At 39.6% G+C, this 18,866-nt stretch overlaps 1 protein-coding gene across 5 annotated transcripts in view; it reads right to left on the bottom strand.

Moving 5' to 3' along the window:
- The window catches only part of abcc8 (ATP-binding cassette, sub-family C (CFTR/MRP), member 8), a 55,202-nt gene that overhangs the window by 29,219 nt on the left and 7,117 nt on the right, over positions 1–18,866 (bottom strand). For 3 of the 5 annotated variants that reach the window (XM_069721750.1, XM_069721747.1, XM_069721749.1), the window contains exons 4-13: positions 18,636–18,757; positions 17,787–17,953; positions 14,859–15,101; positions 11,410–11,598; positions 9,919–10,083; positions 9,397–9,552; positions 4,536–4,670; positions 3,875–4,037; positions 1,562–1,602; positions 977–1,122 (exon numbers count right to left, since the gene is read on the bottom strand). In XM_069721750.1, the coding sequence (XP_069577851.1) occupies positions 977–1,122; positions 1,562–1,602; positions 3,875–4,037; positions 4,536–4,670; positions 9,397–9,552; positions 9,919–10,083; positions 11,410–11,598; positions 14,859–15,101; positions 17,787–17,953; positions 18,636–18,757 (1,527 nt within the window). Of the gene's footprint in view, positions 1–976; positions 1,123–1,561; positions 1,603–3,874; positions 4,038–4,535; positions 4,671–8,892; positions 8,938–9,396; positions 9,553–9,918; positions 10,084–11,409; positions 11,599–14,858; positions 15,102–17,786; positions 17,954–18,635; positions 18,758–18,866 lie in introns of all 5 variants that reach the window. The other 2 variants (XM_069721746.1, XM_069721748.1) reach the window with 1 other exon arrangement.

Below are 18,866 nucleotides of genomic sequence, written 5' to 3'. Positions count from 1 at the left end.
ATTTAAAGTGACGTGCCTTTATTTCCTTAACAGTGACCTTTTGAGACGTCCTTTGACTGTTTTTCTTCTTGTAAACAGTCAATTCAGTCATACTTGATTTTGCTTTGGACCAGAGCATACAGCTTGTTCATTCATTAATTCAACCTTTATTTACATTCCTGGGAATACATTGAGGGTAAACTTATGTATCTACAAAATGTAGCAAACTCCTTCAGGTAGAACAACAAAGAGCCAAATTCTCCTAGTTGTGTTTTTTGTCTGATTTTTCTTTTTTCTGTTATCACGCTTCTCTTTTATTCTCTTCCATTCTTTAAAAGTGAAGAAAATGTACCTTAGAAAATTTAATAATTCTGCTTTTGTGCAGTTTATTGTACCTGTTTTGTATCTGTAGTGTGTTAAGACATCTGTTGTACGGAGGCACATCTCCCTTGATAATAAAAGCATGAAAGCTTAAAAAAAGGTTTATATTTTAATTAATTTAATTTTTACATCCCAATTGCCCTGCACAGATATGAAAAAACATATACATTTCATCAGTCAATATAATATGCACAGCAGTATAAACAGCCAGAAGGATGGCAGGGTTGAAGTGCAGCAGACTAATTACAACTCCTGTTGTGGCTGCTAAATTAATTGTAAAGCTAAACGCAGAAATGAATAGGTGCAACCTTTTAGTGTCGGAGACCAGTTTACTAAAACAACTGAGAACTGAGGCCATTTGTTGCATGAACAATGAATCCAACAATGCAGCTGATCCATCTACTGCAGGAAAATGTCATGTGTTTATTTCTCTGATCATTGTAAGTGTTTCTCTGTTCAACTCTCCTTCTGCATGGCTATTTTCACACATTTCACAACCAATAAACAAAACAAATGTAAATTTCCCAGTTTGTCTATAGATGATGTAACTACACTGTAAAATGTGTGAAAATTCGATATGAACATGATTAATTATTTTGTCTAGATAGTTTCTCACCTAACAAGAGCCTTGACAGTGGAGCGCACCACGCTGGAAAGGAGAAAGAGGGGCGTGACCAGGATGTGAAAGAGGGACAGAGAGGCAAAGGCCACAGCTGGGGACAGATCAGCGTCCTCAGAGATGTGGACGTGAACCACAAACGTCTGCAGAATCAAAGTGAGGACAGAAAGTCTCAAAAGCAGTTTCAAAAGCATTAATTTACATCATCAAACCTCAGAACTGTTGACTTTTGATTGGCTGACAGTCGCTCGTGGCCAGTACAATTGAAAACCTAGTCACGGACAAGTTCAAACTTGTGTTGTCCTTCACGGTCGTCCTTCTCCTTGGCATTTGTCTGACTTTTCTAATTTGTCACCACCAAGTCTACAGCCATCAAGGACTTCTATAAATACAGACAGGATTTAGTGCGTTGCTTTCAGAAAATCCTCTACTGTGTCGCTGCAAAATGTCACTGGATATCTAAGTCAGACTTCTTGACTCTGTCTCTGCCTTGTCCTTCTCAAGGGGGAAGAGACAGCAGGGTGCACTCTGGTCAACAGTGAAGTAAAGTAATTAAAGGAAGAAAATGGAATTAAAACTCACCGTCAACACAGCCGCGATAGGGATAGCTGCATTCATGAAAACTGAAAGCATAAAGGAAAATCGGGAGGACGTGAAGGCTTTTCCAGGTTTTAACCAGTTCAAATAAACAATATAAAATAGAGGGAAAAAAATGATTTCCTTTCCTGTTGCACATTTTCAACCAACAAGCATACATTTATGTTACAACTCACAGACACAAACAATTGTTGCTTGTAATCCTTTTTTTTTCTGCCCATCATTTGAATTTTCTTTCACTCTCCATTAATGATAATGTAGAAAATTAAAGATATGTGTGGATTATTATCTAGAAACTAGACAATGTAGTGAGTTAGTCTCAGTGCTATGTTAAATAAATCGGGGTTATTGCAACTGTCATGAAATATTTGTGTTCCATTAATCTCGTGGAAATTTATCACTCCTTAAATTATTTATTTTAAATTGGACACAGTATATTACAGCCCTGTACACTGCAGCCACTGTTCATCTAAGAGAATAGAATAGAATAGAATAGAATAGAATAGAATAGAATAGAATAGAATAGAATAGAATAGAATAGAATAGAATAGAATAGAATAGAAATCTGTGACCACAGTGTGCACTGGTGTCTTAGGTAAATGGGAAATGAATAGAAACACAATAATCTATGACAGTGGTGCCTAAAACATTAGTTATCATCACATCCTGTTATTATTATACTTGTAGTATACTGAATTATGAATGTTGCCTGGAAATGTAAAAAAAATCAAATTAAAACTGCAAGCAATGATATGCGGGCCCTCGCACGCTGCACGTCGGCGATCCAGCGGTTCGGGGCCGCCAGCTCCCCGACGTGCAGCATGCCCTCGCATATGTCCACATATTCCCGTTTGCAGTTTTAATTTTTTTTCTGGATCTCGTTCCTTATTCTTCTTAAAAAAAATTGCTTTTTTTTGGTGGGTTTAACATCTTCAAAAACTAATGAAAGTTGGTGCCTGACGCATGTGCAAAGTTTCTTGAGGTTTGGAGCATCGTTTGACCTTAAACATGAACTTCCTGTGTCACGGTGAAACATCAAACTTAGCCGCATCGTCTTGGCTATACTATATACTATATACAATATACTATATACAAAAATAAATTTTGGGCTACTTTTTGGACAACGTGTTATAGTATGACTTTTTTTGAATATTTTGGACGACATATCCAATATTTTGGAAGACTTTTTTTTTTAATCACTTTTTGGAGTATGACCTTTTCTGAACTGACATGCAAGTAACATCAAGTTACTTCTCACTGTGAGGCAACTGCTCTAACCAGTGCACCACTGTATGTTGTCCAAAATATGGGGGAAAAAAAAGTCAAGTCATGGGTTAAATTCCACCTTAGCCTGCTGATGGTGAACTTTTAGTGAAGTTGAAACGTTTGGAGAAACTTTAAAAAGTTTTGTATACACTATACATTACAGGAAGATATTTAATATCACTGCAGACCCCCTTGAAAACATGTATATCTATATATCTATACCAGCCATTTTGGTCACATTTTAATGAATATTTATGGCCGGTGGAGTGAGCCAAAGATTTGTCACAATGCTGCTTAACTCCTGGGAAGATAGATGGTGCAGTGGTTAGCACTGCTGCCTCTCAGCTAGAAGGTTTGGGGTTTGATCCCCCCCTTTGGCATGACTTAAAAAAAAGATCATAAGTAAATGTTTTAACGACATGCTACAGCATGACTTTTGGGTCACTTTTTGGCCACCACCCCACGGGCACACCCATCGACGAAAACACATTATTTTGATAACTTTTCATCCCAAACATGTTAAGAGTGAACTGACTCAATTTCAAGTCAGTCCGCAAAAATCTGTAGGAGGAGTTCGACAAAGTACAACATGTGCGAATCACCAAAAATGGCGACTAAATTCAAAATGGCGGACTTCCTGTTGAGTTGACGTAATGGTGAAATGTAACTTTTTTTGTACGTCTAGGTGTGATACACGTCCACCGAATTTTGTGCATGTACGTAAATGTAGCCGCCGGGGCATCTGTATAGGGGGCGCTAGCGAGCCATTTGGCCATGCCCACTCGCGACTCCACTATAATACGAAATTTTTCACTGGGACAGACGTGTTTTCCAACTTTCATAAGTTTTTGAGTATGATAAAGCCTCCAAAAAGGCAATTCATTTGTATGAAGAATAAGGAACGAGAAAAATAATTCCTTGGATAACAATAGGGCTTTCGCACCATTGGTGCTCGGGCCCTAGCTAAACTTACAATACAAATACACCATAGGGATGTAATGTGAAGCTGTTCGAGGGACCAGAGTGTCTTACTGGATATGGATGTGTAGAGAGCGAAGGCCTGCAGGCTGGTGAGCTCTTTGCCCCTGGTCTCCTCCACGCTGTCACAGAAGATGTGCTCCCAGGCATACAGCTTCAGCAGCTTGATGCCCCGCAGCAGCTCATTGGTCTTCTTTAGACGCTCACTGGAGTATTCCTGAAAGCCGAAAAGGGGACTTTGATTACACCGACTGCAATCAGACACATCGAGGATTTATACGAGGTCAACACGAGAGTAATCACCTCTTTAATTGATTGCTATATGGGTTCAATAGATGATGAAAACATTTTAAGACATCAAAGAAAGGCATTTTATGTATCTAATAAAGCTCCACGGTGTCTAACTGATGATAAGGGTCCACCAAACTGTACGATATTGTATCCAATAGAAAATTCACTTTGAGCCACAAATGGTTACCTAATTGTGTCAATAAAGGAAAGGTCAAAGCATTATCAGAATTGTAGAATTCATGCTCTCGGGGAAACAGATGTGCCTGTTATAAAATTTCATGGCAATACCCCCAATATTTGTTGAAACATTTCAGTCTGAACGGCTGACTGAGATGTCCATAGCTGCCAGACTGAAAATAAATCAAACGGTCACAAACTGAACTGTGTCTATTAAAAAAAAAAGAAAAAAAAAGACAATACTCACCAGAGTGCTCTTTTGTGTTTGGGATAGTTTTGTGGCCACAAAGTATTGTACAGGAGCTAAAACAGCGATGACCGTCGCCCCAATCAACGCACTGATTCCCAGGAGGTAATAGAGCAGGATCACTCCCACAACAATCTGACGGTGGAGGACACGCGCACACACAAAACAACGGACATTAGCCCTGTGGTGAACGAACTGAGGGATACAAGGTTTCCAAACTTTCCACTAACGTTATAAAAAACATATCAATACACTGCATGGCTTTGTGAAAAGCAGTGACCTTGAGCATAATGTGGACAGCAGCATGGAGATGTTTTACGAGCAGCTTATAACATACAATACGACTCAAAACCTTCATAACCAGTCATTGAACTAAATAAATGTAGAGCAAAAAACATTTTTATTTACCTGAAAACACTCACTGACAAACTACACACTCACACAAAGGCTTACAAGTGAAGGAAAATGCAACATCTTTTTACAAGGTTTCAAAAACACTTTAAAAAAAAATCTTTACTATGACATTGGTCAGCAATTAATTTGGATTAATTAATTATCAAGCTTAAATATTAAAAGGAATAAAGCTTTCTTCACATCCTCTCTCTTTACCGGCCTACAACAGAGCTGATCAATGCCTCCACCTGTCCTTGGCTCTGCTCCAGCCACTGCCCTTGGCATCACACTCAACATATACCGGATTCAGAAATCTCCAGGAGATACAAAACCAGATGGAGATGGATGTGACATTTTACACTCTTTCACACAACAACCCCCCTCCTTCCCTCCTTCATCTGTCACAGGATCATGTGAGCCACCTCTGGGGATGAGGTTAGTGATGGGCAATATAACTGGTATCAGATTTTCTTTTCCTTTCCACAGTATCTGTGCCAGAAGGAGTCTGTTTTGAGAAAACACAATATTTAGCGGCGCTACCAACCCACACACAGTTTCTGTGAGCTCCTCACATCAATAACACCTAATTTAACAGTGTTTTGAGACCGCTTTCTCACTGCAGCATTTCAAGAACTACTCACCATCAAGCTAACACACTTTGACCTCCTTGTGGAGCTAAAGATAAACAGTCAGGAGCTTTGTGATTGCAGAAAATCCTAACCGGAACATATAAATCTGAACCAGATTTCATCATAATCCATCAAATTTTGTATTCATTCTGGACCAAAATGATCCAAAGGGACTAAAATTGCACTTCATCGACCCTCGACTAAAAACATGGCAGACACATTTTTATTTGATTTTTGATTTTATACACTTTATTAATCCCCGAGGGGAAATTTCTTCACTACAGCAGGGGGGATCTCAAGGGGGGAGCTGCTGCTGCAGGCTGCCACTAGCGCGGCGCCAGGTAACCTGACCTGAGGTGCATGTTTTTGGATGATGGGAGGAAGCCGGAGAACCCGGAGAGAACCCACGCAAGCAGAGGGAGAACATGCAAACTCCGCAAAGAAAGGCCCAGGACCGGATTCGAACCAGGAACCTTTTTTGCTGTGAGGTGACAGCGCTAACCACTGACAGCGCTAACCACTGCACCACCGTGCCGCACGAATATACAGATACATACTCATGCATTTTACCGCATTGGTCATTAGTAAAGGATGTCTGTGACTGTGTGGGTTATCTTCAGGTGCTTCTTCCAACCGTCCAAAGACATGCAAGTTAGATTGATTGGCTGGAGGTGTGAATGTGAGGTCTGTCTTTCTTTGTTGGTCCTGTGACGGACTGGAAATCTGATAAAGGTGTAGCCTGCCTTTTGCCCAATATCAGCTGGGATGGGCTCTAGCATTGGTAATCCTCTATAGGATAAAGCGGATAGACAATTGATAGATGGTCAAAGGTGTAATTAATAACATTAAAAACAAATGAATTCCATCTACGCGAGCTGGTTTCAGGTCCTGTTATTGTGCATGCTGAATCAGTGTCAGTGCTTACTGGGATATTTGATGGAACAGAGCCACTGTTGAGAAAATTGGCTTTCAAAACCAAAATGTCAAAATGTCTGCACAAAAGCGTATTGATATTATGGACGAAGACTTATTACATTAGAGACACTACACCAAAACAGATTTACAGCATGGATCTTTTGACCTTGGTTATTGATTACTCCTGATAAAAATAGATTTTGTGTGGTCATAGGAGGAAAAGCACAGGTTCAGTAATAAGATGCGTGAATTTCATTTGGCAGCTTCAGCTTTTGGATCCTGATATTGGTGGGAATCTAACTGCATTACATCTGTGTTTTTCTGCTGTGAGAAGTCAAAATGTTGACAGACACACAACATCCTAAAAGGGTAGAGAGATACAGGACAGAGCTGGTTGCTCGAGAGAGATGCTTTTGCAAACAATCCCTGTTATCGTGTGTCGGTAGAGACGACAAAATAGGCTTAATGTCAATGCTGTCATTTAATTGAAAAACATGGGGATTGGATGATAACCTGACGCTGCTCCAAAGATAAAGAGACACAGGAAATTGCTGACACGTCTGAGATGAGTGGCAAATTTCAAAAGCTCAGTGACACGTCCCTTAAGGGCAGGAGGTGATAAACACAGAGCACAATGGAATCATTCACAGTCTGGGGCAGACAGGTGGATAGAGACAGTGAATACTAAAACTGCTTAAAACCTCTGAGATACTGGCGGGCTTACAGTGCCACCGAGGGATTTAACACACCCTGTCTCTGAAGTATTGTTTTAATTTTATTCAGAAATATAACATTTGTATCTCTGCTGACAATTTCTATCAACACCTTCCCTGTTAAGGACTTTTTCATCCAGAGCTTGAGTTGATGCAGTCATCAAAGTACTGAATCATGGTTGATTTTGTTTCTACCTTTAAACTGTCTGCACAAATGCTACCACTGAAAATACAACAAGACAAAGATCCCCATGAAGTCAGTGCACCAGGAAATCTAAATGGTCGACAGTTTGTGTCATCAGTTGGAAAAACTGTGTGCACATGTCATGTATGTGTTATTTTGTGCAAGCAAACATTATTGTGTTTTTGTAGCCACCATCACTCATCCTTGTATTTGAGTCAGTCCCTTTCATCTTTTTTTTGCATTTAGACCATCTGTTTTGAGCCTTTTCATGCGCGATGCAAACACATCCTTTGTGTCAGTGTTTTCTTCGATAAAGAGCATATTCTTTCTCCAAACACAATAAAAGAGGCCAACAGAGGACCAAATATCAGCCAAAACAAGAAGTGTGTATTCATGCTCGCAATAACACTCACAAAGCCTGCTGCAAAAATGTATTTCTGCAAAATAAAAAATAAAATTGCTCAAAAACTGGAAATAAAACTCTCCTCATGGATTCTATGCCATGTTTGCTTGTGTAATGGCTGTTTCTGGATGTCCAAAGTCTTTATCTTCACAAACTTCTACTGGCACAAAGTGTAAGCAAATGAAAAATGAGAATAACTTTTTATTTCAGGCAAACCTGTTTTAAATTTGATGTGGATGAAATTATAGAAGCCAGAGGAAGAAAGACTCAGCAGGTGAATATGACCAGAAAATATGCTCATATAGAACGAAACATTTCAGTTTCAGCAGGTTTCCTGTAAAAATCAATTTTCACGAGGAGCTAATCGACCTGCAGGGTTTGCAGAAATTGTATTTTCATTATATCCTACAATGTTTGTTTTCAATTCTAATTTCTCCTGGGAACTTAATAATATATGAAGTATCCTACTGATTACAAAGTCCTGTGCATTACGAATTACAAAATAGGACAACATCTCAAAGCATGAACTTCATAGGCTTCCAATCGACAGCACACATTTGCAGCGAATCCATTCTGCCTCCCACATGGTTTGTAACACCTGACACTCAGTTTACAGTCTTCACATCTCTGTATACCATCCTTCATTTCCCACACGATCATAAAGAAAGCTTTGCCCTATACTACGAGTCTGATGGGACGGTGCACAGCACAATAGAGACGGCAAGCAGGAGCACGAACCACACAACAATCCAGTGTGATATACATATTTGAAAGACAGCAGCAAAATGAAGTTCCACCCATCAAGATGCAAACATTATACAAGAGCAGTGCAATAACAGAAAGGCAGCAACACGGCCATGCAAAATGTAACTACACAATGCATTACAATATATGCATTTACACTATATATACAATATAGTGTAAAACCTCATTTATAACTCTTTGTAAAGGGATTACAGCGTAGCTACAGAGAACACACACATAACCAGGTACAGAAAAAAACACATGACAGAACTGTTACTGTCAGCTTGCACTGCTTTGTTTTCTCATGTTTATGATGCCAGTGAATTGTTAATGGCGGAGACGACATTAATGGTTTACTGTGGAGTTTTTTTTTTACCTCTAGTCCTTCTTTGATTTTTAAGTGATGTAGTACACAATACTCCTGTTTCATGGAGGAAGGAAATGGATTCAACACATTTGTTCAACCTCAGGGATACACACAGCGCATTTGGGTGAGCAAATTTAAACATAACGTTTGGTTTGTTTGCGAGAAACTGCCACAGGGCACCTTCGAGAAGGACTCGGCTATATTCTCATTTTAAATTAAATATATCCAGCACAGACATCTCTGCTGCAAACCTTCTGCTTACACAGATATCCCTTCTATTCATTTAATGAAAGCAAGCTAACATGTGAATGCAGCTGCAGGTTCATCATGAGTTACGAGGATTAAAGTTTAGTTATGCAACAATAGTGTTGCCCTACAAGACAGCGTGAAAGCAACCATTTCAAGCTGTTGTTGGAAACATAATCAAATGATACACCAACACCTACATAGTGGATGAACAACAAAGGCTTCGGTATCTACAGACAGAACAGAGGAGACAAACATTTTTCTTACCTGGACTGGCATAGCCCACAGGTTAGGACAGAGGAAGAAAAACCACATGAGCTGGTTGGTATCTATGGCGACCAGGTTGCAGATCTGATTAACCGTTAGCTCACCCATGGACATGTTGGATGTGCACAGACGCATGATCTTGTTATAGATTTTTGTCTGGGGAGACACAAAGATGAACAGATGTTTCCTTCATAATCCTTCAGTTTCTTGGCTCATTGAGCATTTCTCTTTAGTGCCACTGAACTGATTATGAACAGGTGTGCCATGTTGCTACCGGTCATGACGGGCATCCTCAATGAAAACCCTACATATACATTGACAGAACTTTTTATAAACCATACAAGCAGTCAACTATTGAAAACAAGGAGCATAAATAAATACATAAATCAGACTAGACAATGTGAGAGGAAAGGAGAGATTCAAAGGGGCACAAAGTAGATACCTAATAAAAAAGTATTTTTCTCTATTTTTAATTATTTTGGCAAAATGTTTCACATCACTTGGAGAATTTCTCAAGCATACCTGTATGGCTCCACGCAGGTTGATGCCTGTCTCAATGGCCACATAGTAGGAGGCCTGGAGGAAGGTCCGCTGCAGAAGCAGGGCGAAGAAGAGCAGCACAGCCAACACATACGCATTCTCCAGGAACTCCTTGGAGGAAATGAAATATAAACCGAGCAGCCTCATCTGCAAGGGAGAGGGGGAAGATATCGGCTGAATTATCATTTTTAGTCAGGCAGGTACCAAGGTCAATAACAGACACTTAACCCGACAAGATAAAAGGTTAACAACATCCGTTTAAAATGATTTCCACTTTACCGCAGGCTTGATTATTGCGCCTGAAACCCAATTGAATTGAAATTAAGTGGATCGTTCAGGGTTTGATACACAGCTGATATGTGGGTGCGAGCTGCGAACCAAAGATCAAGGCAGCCATAGTGGAGAGACACGATATCCCCCTCAAAGATTAATGAACTCTGCACCAGGAAGAGTTCACTCTCCTCAAAAGGATTACAAATTATTGATTAAAAATGTGCTTCAGCTCCACAACCACTTATCTTTGAAGTTTTTCTTGTCTATTGCTTTCTCTCAACCCCAAAACACAAATTTCTGCGTAATTTTTTTAAATATTGTGTCAATTATCAAAAAAAAGTGGCCTAGTTTCAGTCCTCTCTCCAAACTGACCCGCTGTAACTTGTGAGTGCCATTCTCAAATTAACTTCTGATATTCCACTTAAGTGCATGGATGTCATTTTCAAACTTATAAGTGACGAGTCTTTCTAAGAGAAGGAGGTCTGGGTGTCTGTCTGCCCTCTGTCGAATTTAAGAAACCGAGACAGCTCCGGCAGCAATAAGTCTCATAAATATTTGACGAGGCCTAAATTAATGCAGCGTCCGAGTGTACTGGAGAGAGAGCGCATCATAAATGTCTCACCAAGCTGTAATGGTGACCTTTGATGAAGCCATGTGACAACGCTCTTACAGTATGTCTGAAGCTTGATGTTTCTCTACTACACAATCATTGTCTGAATTCTTTAAAATCTCTATTACAAATGTGATAAAAAAAAAAAACTTCTTAACTCATGGTTTACTTACTTGCTTTTTCCTGAGTTTTTCAACATACCTTAAGGCCTTCTTAAACAAATTACATATATTGCAAATGTCGTCGCAAATCGCCTGCCAAAAAGATGCTTTATTTGCTCTTTACTCCCTCTCTTATGTTACACTATTGTTAAACTATTTGTTTTTTTCTTGCTGCTGTGATGACCGAATATCCCCACTGTGGGATTAATAAAGTCAATCTTATCTTATCATATCGTATCGTATCGTATCGTATCGTATCGTATCGTATCGTATCGTATCGTATCGTATCGTATCGTATCGTATCGTATCGTATCGTATCGTATCTTATCTTATCTTATCTTATCTTATCTTATCTTATCTTATCTTATCTTATCTTATCTTATCTTATCTTATCATACTGTGTGCATGGCAGTGTGGTGGACCCCTCACCGGCGCCTGACTGGTGCGATTGTCTTTGCCGATGTGGTGGACGATGCCAGATATGCATAGAGGGCCGGCGAAGCCCAGCAGGTCGGCCAGGAAGCGGAATGTGATGCTGAGGATGAGCGGCCTGCCGAACGCTTTCCTCAAGGCCTGCCAGATCCACTTTGGACCCTGGGGCGCTGTGCCTTGAGGTCTCTGAGGGGAGAAGAAAAGAAAAGGGACAGAGATGGAAAAATATCAGCATGCATAGTGAATACAGTGAGGAGCCAAGAGACAGCCAGATGGTCAATATCACTTGCTAAATACAATGAATCTGCAGTGGTTGAATAACATAACATAACATAACGTAACATAATGTAATGTAATGTAATGTAACGTAACGTAACGTAACGTAACATAACATAACATAACATAACATAACATAACATAACATAACATAACATAACATAACATAACATAACATAACATAACATAACATAACATAACATGATTTGGATTATTGAAATCAAAATTTAAAACCATAATCACCATTTATGAGTGACACAATTACATTATTTCATTAGTGTAATGAAGATACTAGCTGTTGGTGACGATCACAATAAACTGGATAGCTACTGCAGTGCCATTTCTCTGTGGAGTCAAAGTGGCAGCACAACAAAAGGGGGAAAAAAAACTGGGTTAGAAAACAAAAGCCCACGAACAGAGAAAGAGTACATAATTGCTTGAACATAAAAGATGAATCAGCACTGAAACCTCAAGATTTGGTCCACCACTGCAACAGAAACCTGCAAAATGAGGTCAGATTCAGGGCTCCCATCCTCCCTGCTGCTGCATCGTGGGATGTGGCGATTAAGTATCAAAGTGGAGCTCAACTTGTCATATATATAAATGCTCTAGATGTAATGATGCTGGAAAACCATGTCCGTGATGCAAGGGATTACACAACCAGTGAACACAGATGGGCAGAGTATATTAAGAAATTGGTGTTAGTTTATATTCATTAATAATGTCCAAAATATATTAGTTTCACAAACAGCACAACAGATTGGTTCAGTGAGTCAGATAGTGATGTTTAGAGGAAAACATCTGGACTGGCAAGGTGCAGTAAACAATCCCAGAAGATTTTCACTGTGTGTGTGTGTGTGTGTGTGTGTGTGTGTGTGTGTGTGTGTGTGTGTGTGTGTGTGTGTGTGTGTGTGTGTGTGTGTGTGTGTGTGTGTGTGTGTGTGTGTGTGTGTGTGTGTGTGTGTATCTCTGTGGACATGACTGACTCACTCTCAAAACTGTGAGAACAGACGTGACCGTGATCATGTGTCTCCATCTTTCCATTCGAGCTCATATTGGACCTCAGCATTCATACGAAATATCATTGCGCACGTCACACACACGCATCCTTTCTTTCCACCTTGGGTTCAAAGAACTACGAAGGAGGATGTTTCATTCTCACACACTCAGAGTGAAGCTCGCTTCCCATGAAGTGCAGTGCTTTCACCCCCGCAGGGGTCGGGATGTCGCCTCGTTCACAGTAGAATGGAAATGACCCGCCGCCTCCGGGTCCTCCTCTAAATGCCCCACCGCCGCCGCCACCACCCTTCCCCAAAGCTCCACTGGGATATCTCAATCTCTCTCATCCCTCCCTCCTGCCGGAAGGAAGTGGGGTTGCGTTCACACCGGACGCACACGCAGCAGTGACGGATCTCGGTGACCTTCCAAACACTGGAAAACAATGACCCTGTAGAGGAGGCCCTTCGTCTCTGACTCCTGACACGTGCTCCAAACGTGAGACGAGGGAAGGCAAAGAAGAAAGAAGGAACAATAATATGTAATGAGGAAACATCCTCAATTTGGACTTGGATTAACAAGACTGGAAGATCACTTCCTCAGGGAAAGAGCAAGAAAGTGGACAAATACTGTTTCATCAGCCAGTTAAAGTCTCATATTTTTACACGTCATAAATTCATACAACTTTCAAGGGACTTTCAAGAGCCATTTAGGAAGCCATTTAGTCCATGTATCAATTTTGCAAAAGATAAGGAGGAACTGAAAAAGTGTAAATATAAAATTTTATGAAAGGAAGCTTTTTTTGATTTTTGAAATTGGAAGCATTTTGGAAAAACCCTCTTCATTTTTGCATGAGTACAGGGAGACGTTACACATTTGACAGATGATTTTGTCCAAACTGACTCACAATTGAAGGAAACCCACAAAGAAACAGGGATAACATGCAAAACCCGCACAGAAAGCCAGCCAGCGAATTCAGTCTATATGAGCTATAACTGTTAACCACTGAGTCACTGTGCTGCCTTTATCTTGGAAGTATTTTTCTAATTAACGCACAGAGGAGAAGAGGAAGACAAAACACTGCAGTATGCAGTAAGGCAATCCAAAACAGCAGCCTTAGAGATTACCATATGATTTATTAGCACCAACGAACAAAGGCACCGCTTGAGGGATAGAAAATATAAGAAGCATTACAAATTTGGATGAAATTTTTCTGAATTAAAGAGGACTTTACAGATAGTGGTAGAAATAATAAGCCTGAGAATGTTCATACGTGAATGCTTGTGGCAGTCTGACATGTCACTGTTTAAATTATTGAGTAATCTCATTGAAAAAAGATTATTGGTCCCTGTTCAGCCAGAGCTGAGTCATCATAGGAAAGAGATCAACTCTGGTCCTTCTTGAAAACTGCAGCATAAAAATGCTCATAAAAAGATCACTTCAAACAAAGGTCACACTGGCCTCAACACTCTTATTCAACAGAAACACTAACAACACAAGATTTGATGAGATGGTTAAACTAACAGATGGACTAAAATAGAGTGAAGTGGGGGCATAAGGAGCCAAACAAGATGCCGTCTGAGCTCTTATGTAAATACTTAAAATCTTATTTTTGTCTCTGGGTGTAACATCTCAGTTGATCCCTCGACAATAATCATCAAATTTACAAGAGAATAGTTTTCTGCTATTACACAATCTGGTTAGTCCAAAGATGCCTGATTAATATAACCCTTTACAACCCTTAATATGTAGACATTTGCTTCATTCTTTGTGCACAAAACGCTCACTAATTCCCTTTGACACAGGGGAGGAAAAAAATCTGAAACTCATGATGGAAACAGCTCCGTATTATCGCTCATAATTTTACAGCTCATATTCTGCTACTTTCTGTTTTCCATCTGCACCAATGCCTGACACGAACATTAATATCTGTTCAGTCAAACAACAAAGGTAGAGGTGCGTTTGATTTTTATCACATCAAGGTGCTGCAAAGTAAAATCACACACATAGTTGCTGTAATCACAGAGGGAACATGTTTACTCATAATAGCTAAATAATAGTATCTTGTCTTGGTTGAGTGTTTCATGTGAGCTGTGTGTTTAATGTGATTACACAGCGATCAAAGGGTTAAACTGGTTTGACCACATGATAAAACTCCACTAACTAGCACTGACCTTCTGTTCTTCAAACTCCTTTCGAAGCTTGATGTAGTTTGTGAGCGCTCTCATCGCAATGGGCAGCTTGCCGATGACCTTGAGGTCGATGGGTCGTCTGTGGGCGGAGGTGATGAAGGTGTTCATCCACCAGTAGGTGGCTTTGGACAACAGGTTGACAAAGGGCTGCAGGAAGCGAACACCGAGGTCCTGGAGGTCTTCGGGAGGCTTCACCTCTTGTGGATTGGCGAAACACATGTAGCGCTGCGACAGAGAGAGGCGGTTTGGTTTATTCTTGGATTTTCTGCAGTGAACTGAAAACCGAGCAAAAACAAGAAAAACTCCAGAAATAGAAGCATCAACTCGTCTGTGTAGATAAAAATTATAATTCAACACATGCTACATAGGAGAGCTACAACACAATGGATATGTCACTTGAACACACTCTTATTAGAGAGCGTAATTATAACTGTTGAGAGAGAAATTGTTTTTGATGTGTATTAATTACAAGTTGTCTGATATCACGATGGTAAAGCTTAATGGTTTGCTGGGTGTTCTACTTTTACTTCAGCTATAAATTGGAGCTTTTAAATCAACACAATAGAGGTGGTGCAGTGAAATTTAACTTTACAATGTATGAAGACAAAACTGTGAAAACAGAGTCAGCAGAGATGAGCAGTGCGTTTTCAAGCTTCATGGAAACTAGATTAGTAACTGGCAGGCTAATTACCACAGAACATGTTCAAACACTGACCTATTTATGAACACAAAATCATATAAATAACGCTGGGTGCTATCATATTGTGCTTCCATGGTTGTGTTTAAAAAAGAGGTTAAGATAGAAATAGAAAAGTCAGCAGTTATGTTTCCCTAATTCATGTTTAATTGTGTATTAATCAATTAATTAATTAATTAACGAGACTTTATTAAATAATTAAAAAGACAAGCAATTTTTGGAGATGGCGGCTTGTCAAAACCATTTCATTACTGAAAATATTATGCAGGCAATCACTTGAGTAATATTTAATCTACATGTAATTACAGTGCAATTATTGATCATATAAATTAAAGGGCATTCAGATCCTTATTACCGAGCCCATAAATGCACTCCAACAAATGGAGCTCAAACAGGCTGAATGCAAGGCATGATGGGAGAATCACTTTCCGTGCCGTTCACCCAGGGGAGTCCGATTCAGTAACAGATGTGTGCTCGGTGCAGATGTTAACACAGACACACACTCTAAATCATCCAGAGGAAAAAGACAGAGAAGTGAACACTGGTCTGACATTATCTCGGATGTGCTCAAGAAGGGTCAGATGGTTGAAAAGGATAAAAGCTGAATTATCAAAAGATATAACTGATTAGTTTGTTGTGCAATAACTAAAAAACAGCTATAAACTCATATAAAAGACCAACATGAAGTTCATTTCGCTCCCAGAATCAGTTTTAAAGATAATGTTGATCACATTTTGGTCATGATTTAGTGCGGCACACCTGTAAACCAAATATTAGCCAGATGTTAACTTGGGAGCTCTTATTGTCTGTTTCATAAAGCTCAGTGGATCCAGCCTTTGATTTCATATACTAAACTTTAGTTATTGTTTTTTTTAGGATCATTTTAGGACAACATAAATCTGTCAATCAGTAATTGACATGATCTCATTAACTACAGACGTACTATGAAGCTTTTATCTTGCACTATCATGTTAAAAACCGTCAAAATGAGCATTTACGTTGTGTTTGGTGCAAATTAGGTGAATATAGTAACATCATGGATGTATCCTGGAGAACTGGATACTAAATTTAAAGATGATGTTAGATTAGGATTAGGGACCAGTTGATTGACAGTGAAACAAGCAGAGTTTAGAGCTTTAGAGTTTTAGAGTTTTAGAGCTTTAAAAGCTATTTCTCCATTCCGGGTTTGCTCCCATATTATGTGGCACAATGCACATGTGCATGAATGTTTGCATGGCTGTGGCTTCACATGCGACTTTACATTGTGACTAGACTTCACATTATTATGATTCATGAAAATAAAACTCACTTTTCAAGGTGCTGTGGATGTTTTAAAGATATAAAAACTCACAAGAATTCAAAATTCACAATAGAAAAGGTAACTAAAAGAACAACAGTTTTACAGAGATCTCTTTTATTACATTTGTTGATGGGGGAAACGCTTTTTGGGCCGTAGGGGATATTTTTATTACCTTATCATGAATGACCTCTGGGAAAAAGCTGCCTTATATATAACGAGACTGAGTGGCGGCTCGGTGGCTGTAAAACTTACTAAAATGCAAAGGGCCCTCTCCAGATACATTGTTTTGTTTGTCCCTTTTGGGCTACTGTGGAAACATGGCGGTGAAACATGGCGGTAAAACATGGCGGGCTCGGGTAAAGAAGTCATGAAGGGCTCATTGTAAGGCAAAGGAAACAACAGTTCTTAGTTTCAGGTGTTTATACATTATTGAAAAGATAATCCTACACACTGAACCTTTAATAAGCTTGTGAGCACTGTTTTCATTTAAAGCATGTTAGCATGTAGTTAAAAGCACTCCTTGTCCTTTTTAAACTTAGTGGCTTGCCGGACTGGAGACTGAATTTTTCTTTGGATATTGGCATCTTTGTTTCTCTGTAAATAACTCCTTTAGAAAGAAGGTTTCTTTATGCTGGCATTTAAATGACAACAATGAAAGCTATCTGAGTGCTGTCACCACAGTCAAATGCACTAATATACACATTACCTTTCAAACAGTTAAAAAAAAAAAAAAAAGAAACGCATCACTGCATCCAACCTATTTTTAACTCACTCTTGGTGGCTTCACTGATCGCTGACCACTGGAGCCATTTGGATTACAGACGAAAGGAAGCTACACACAGTTTATAATCAGATGATGACAAATGCCTGCAACGGCGCAAGCATAAAGACACACACACAGACACACACTCACCCTGCCCAGGATGACCTTGATCTCCACAGCTAGTAGGAGTCCATACAGCAGCACCAGCAGTCCCGTGATGCAGTAGCGTAGCTGCCTGGGGCCGATGCCATGTTCGGTGTACTTGGAGAACTTGATGGTCTTCATGATGAAGGCCAGCACCCAGTAGATCAGCAGGGCTGTGGAGATTTAGCAGGGATCAGAGCCACACAATAAATCACCAGACAATCCAAAAATAATCCGACAACAGGCTTACATTCGAGCGAGAGTTTAAATTGACATAATGTCACCTGGATGAAACTGCTTTGTGCAAAGTTCAGGTGTATTTTGAGATGATTTGAGACACATTTCATATATGTAATAACCATGGCTCAACCTTGAGATACAATTTATTTACTAAGCATTTTTGTCAATGAAAGTAGCATTTAATTTGATGTTTCAGTCCTTCAGCAACAACAAAAACCTTCAAGATATTAGCTTTGATGCCATAGCTGCTCTTTTCTTTCCTCCTCCCCCAAGATTGTAACAACAATACTTCAGCAATGTATGTCTAGCAGCTGTCAAGGTCAACACCTAGAATTGAGAAAAAAAGCATCTAGGTCACTGGTTTTGTTCCATTAGGATTTTTTGATACAGTCTTATCATGTCAGGTTTATAGTGATCGTCCAGTCTGACTCTGCAGCAGACTCGTACACAGTGTTTACAATTCAGTGATGTTTTCACAAGACTTGATCAAGCTGTGATGCTACAAAATGCTCTTCCTACCAAGGGAAGCTACCTAAAAGGGAAATTGATAGAGGTGTGTGTTTCTAAAACAGATTTGACTGTGCTCAGTAAACCTTTAATTTATGAATACTGTACCTAATAGTAGCTTTGGGAAGTTGGAGGTCTCGATGTTATGATAGTAGACAATAGAGGTGATGCCAGCCATGAAAGCCAGAGCTGCCGGCATGTACAGGTGAAGGTGGGGGGACTGGCTGAACCTGTAAATAACCATCAGATTAGAGATTAGAAAAGGCACAAAAGGACTGACCTTTATTAGTTACAGTGATAAGGTTACCAGCAAAGACAATACATTTCATATGTATTGTT

Source organism: Brachyistius frenatus, unplaced genomic scaffold (assembly GCF_029030835.1).
Source record: "Brachyistius frenatus isolate BFR_SWC_R1_liver_20210118 unplaced genomic scaffold, ASM2903083v1 Contig_272, whole genome shotgun sequence".
Lineage (NCBI taxonomy): Eukaryota > Metazoa > Chordata > Actinopteri > Embiotocidae > Brachyistius > Brachyistius frenatus.
This window is presented reverse-complemented; position numbering and strand designations above follow the sequence as displayed.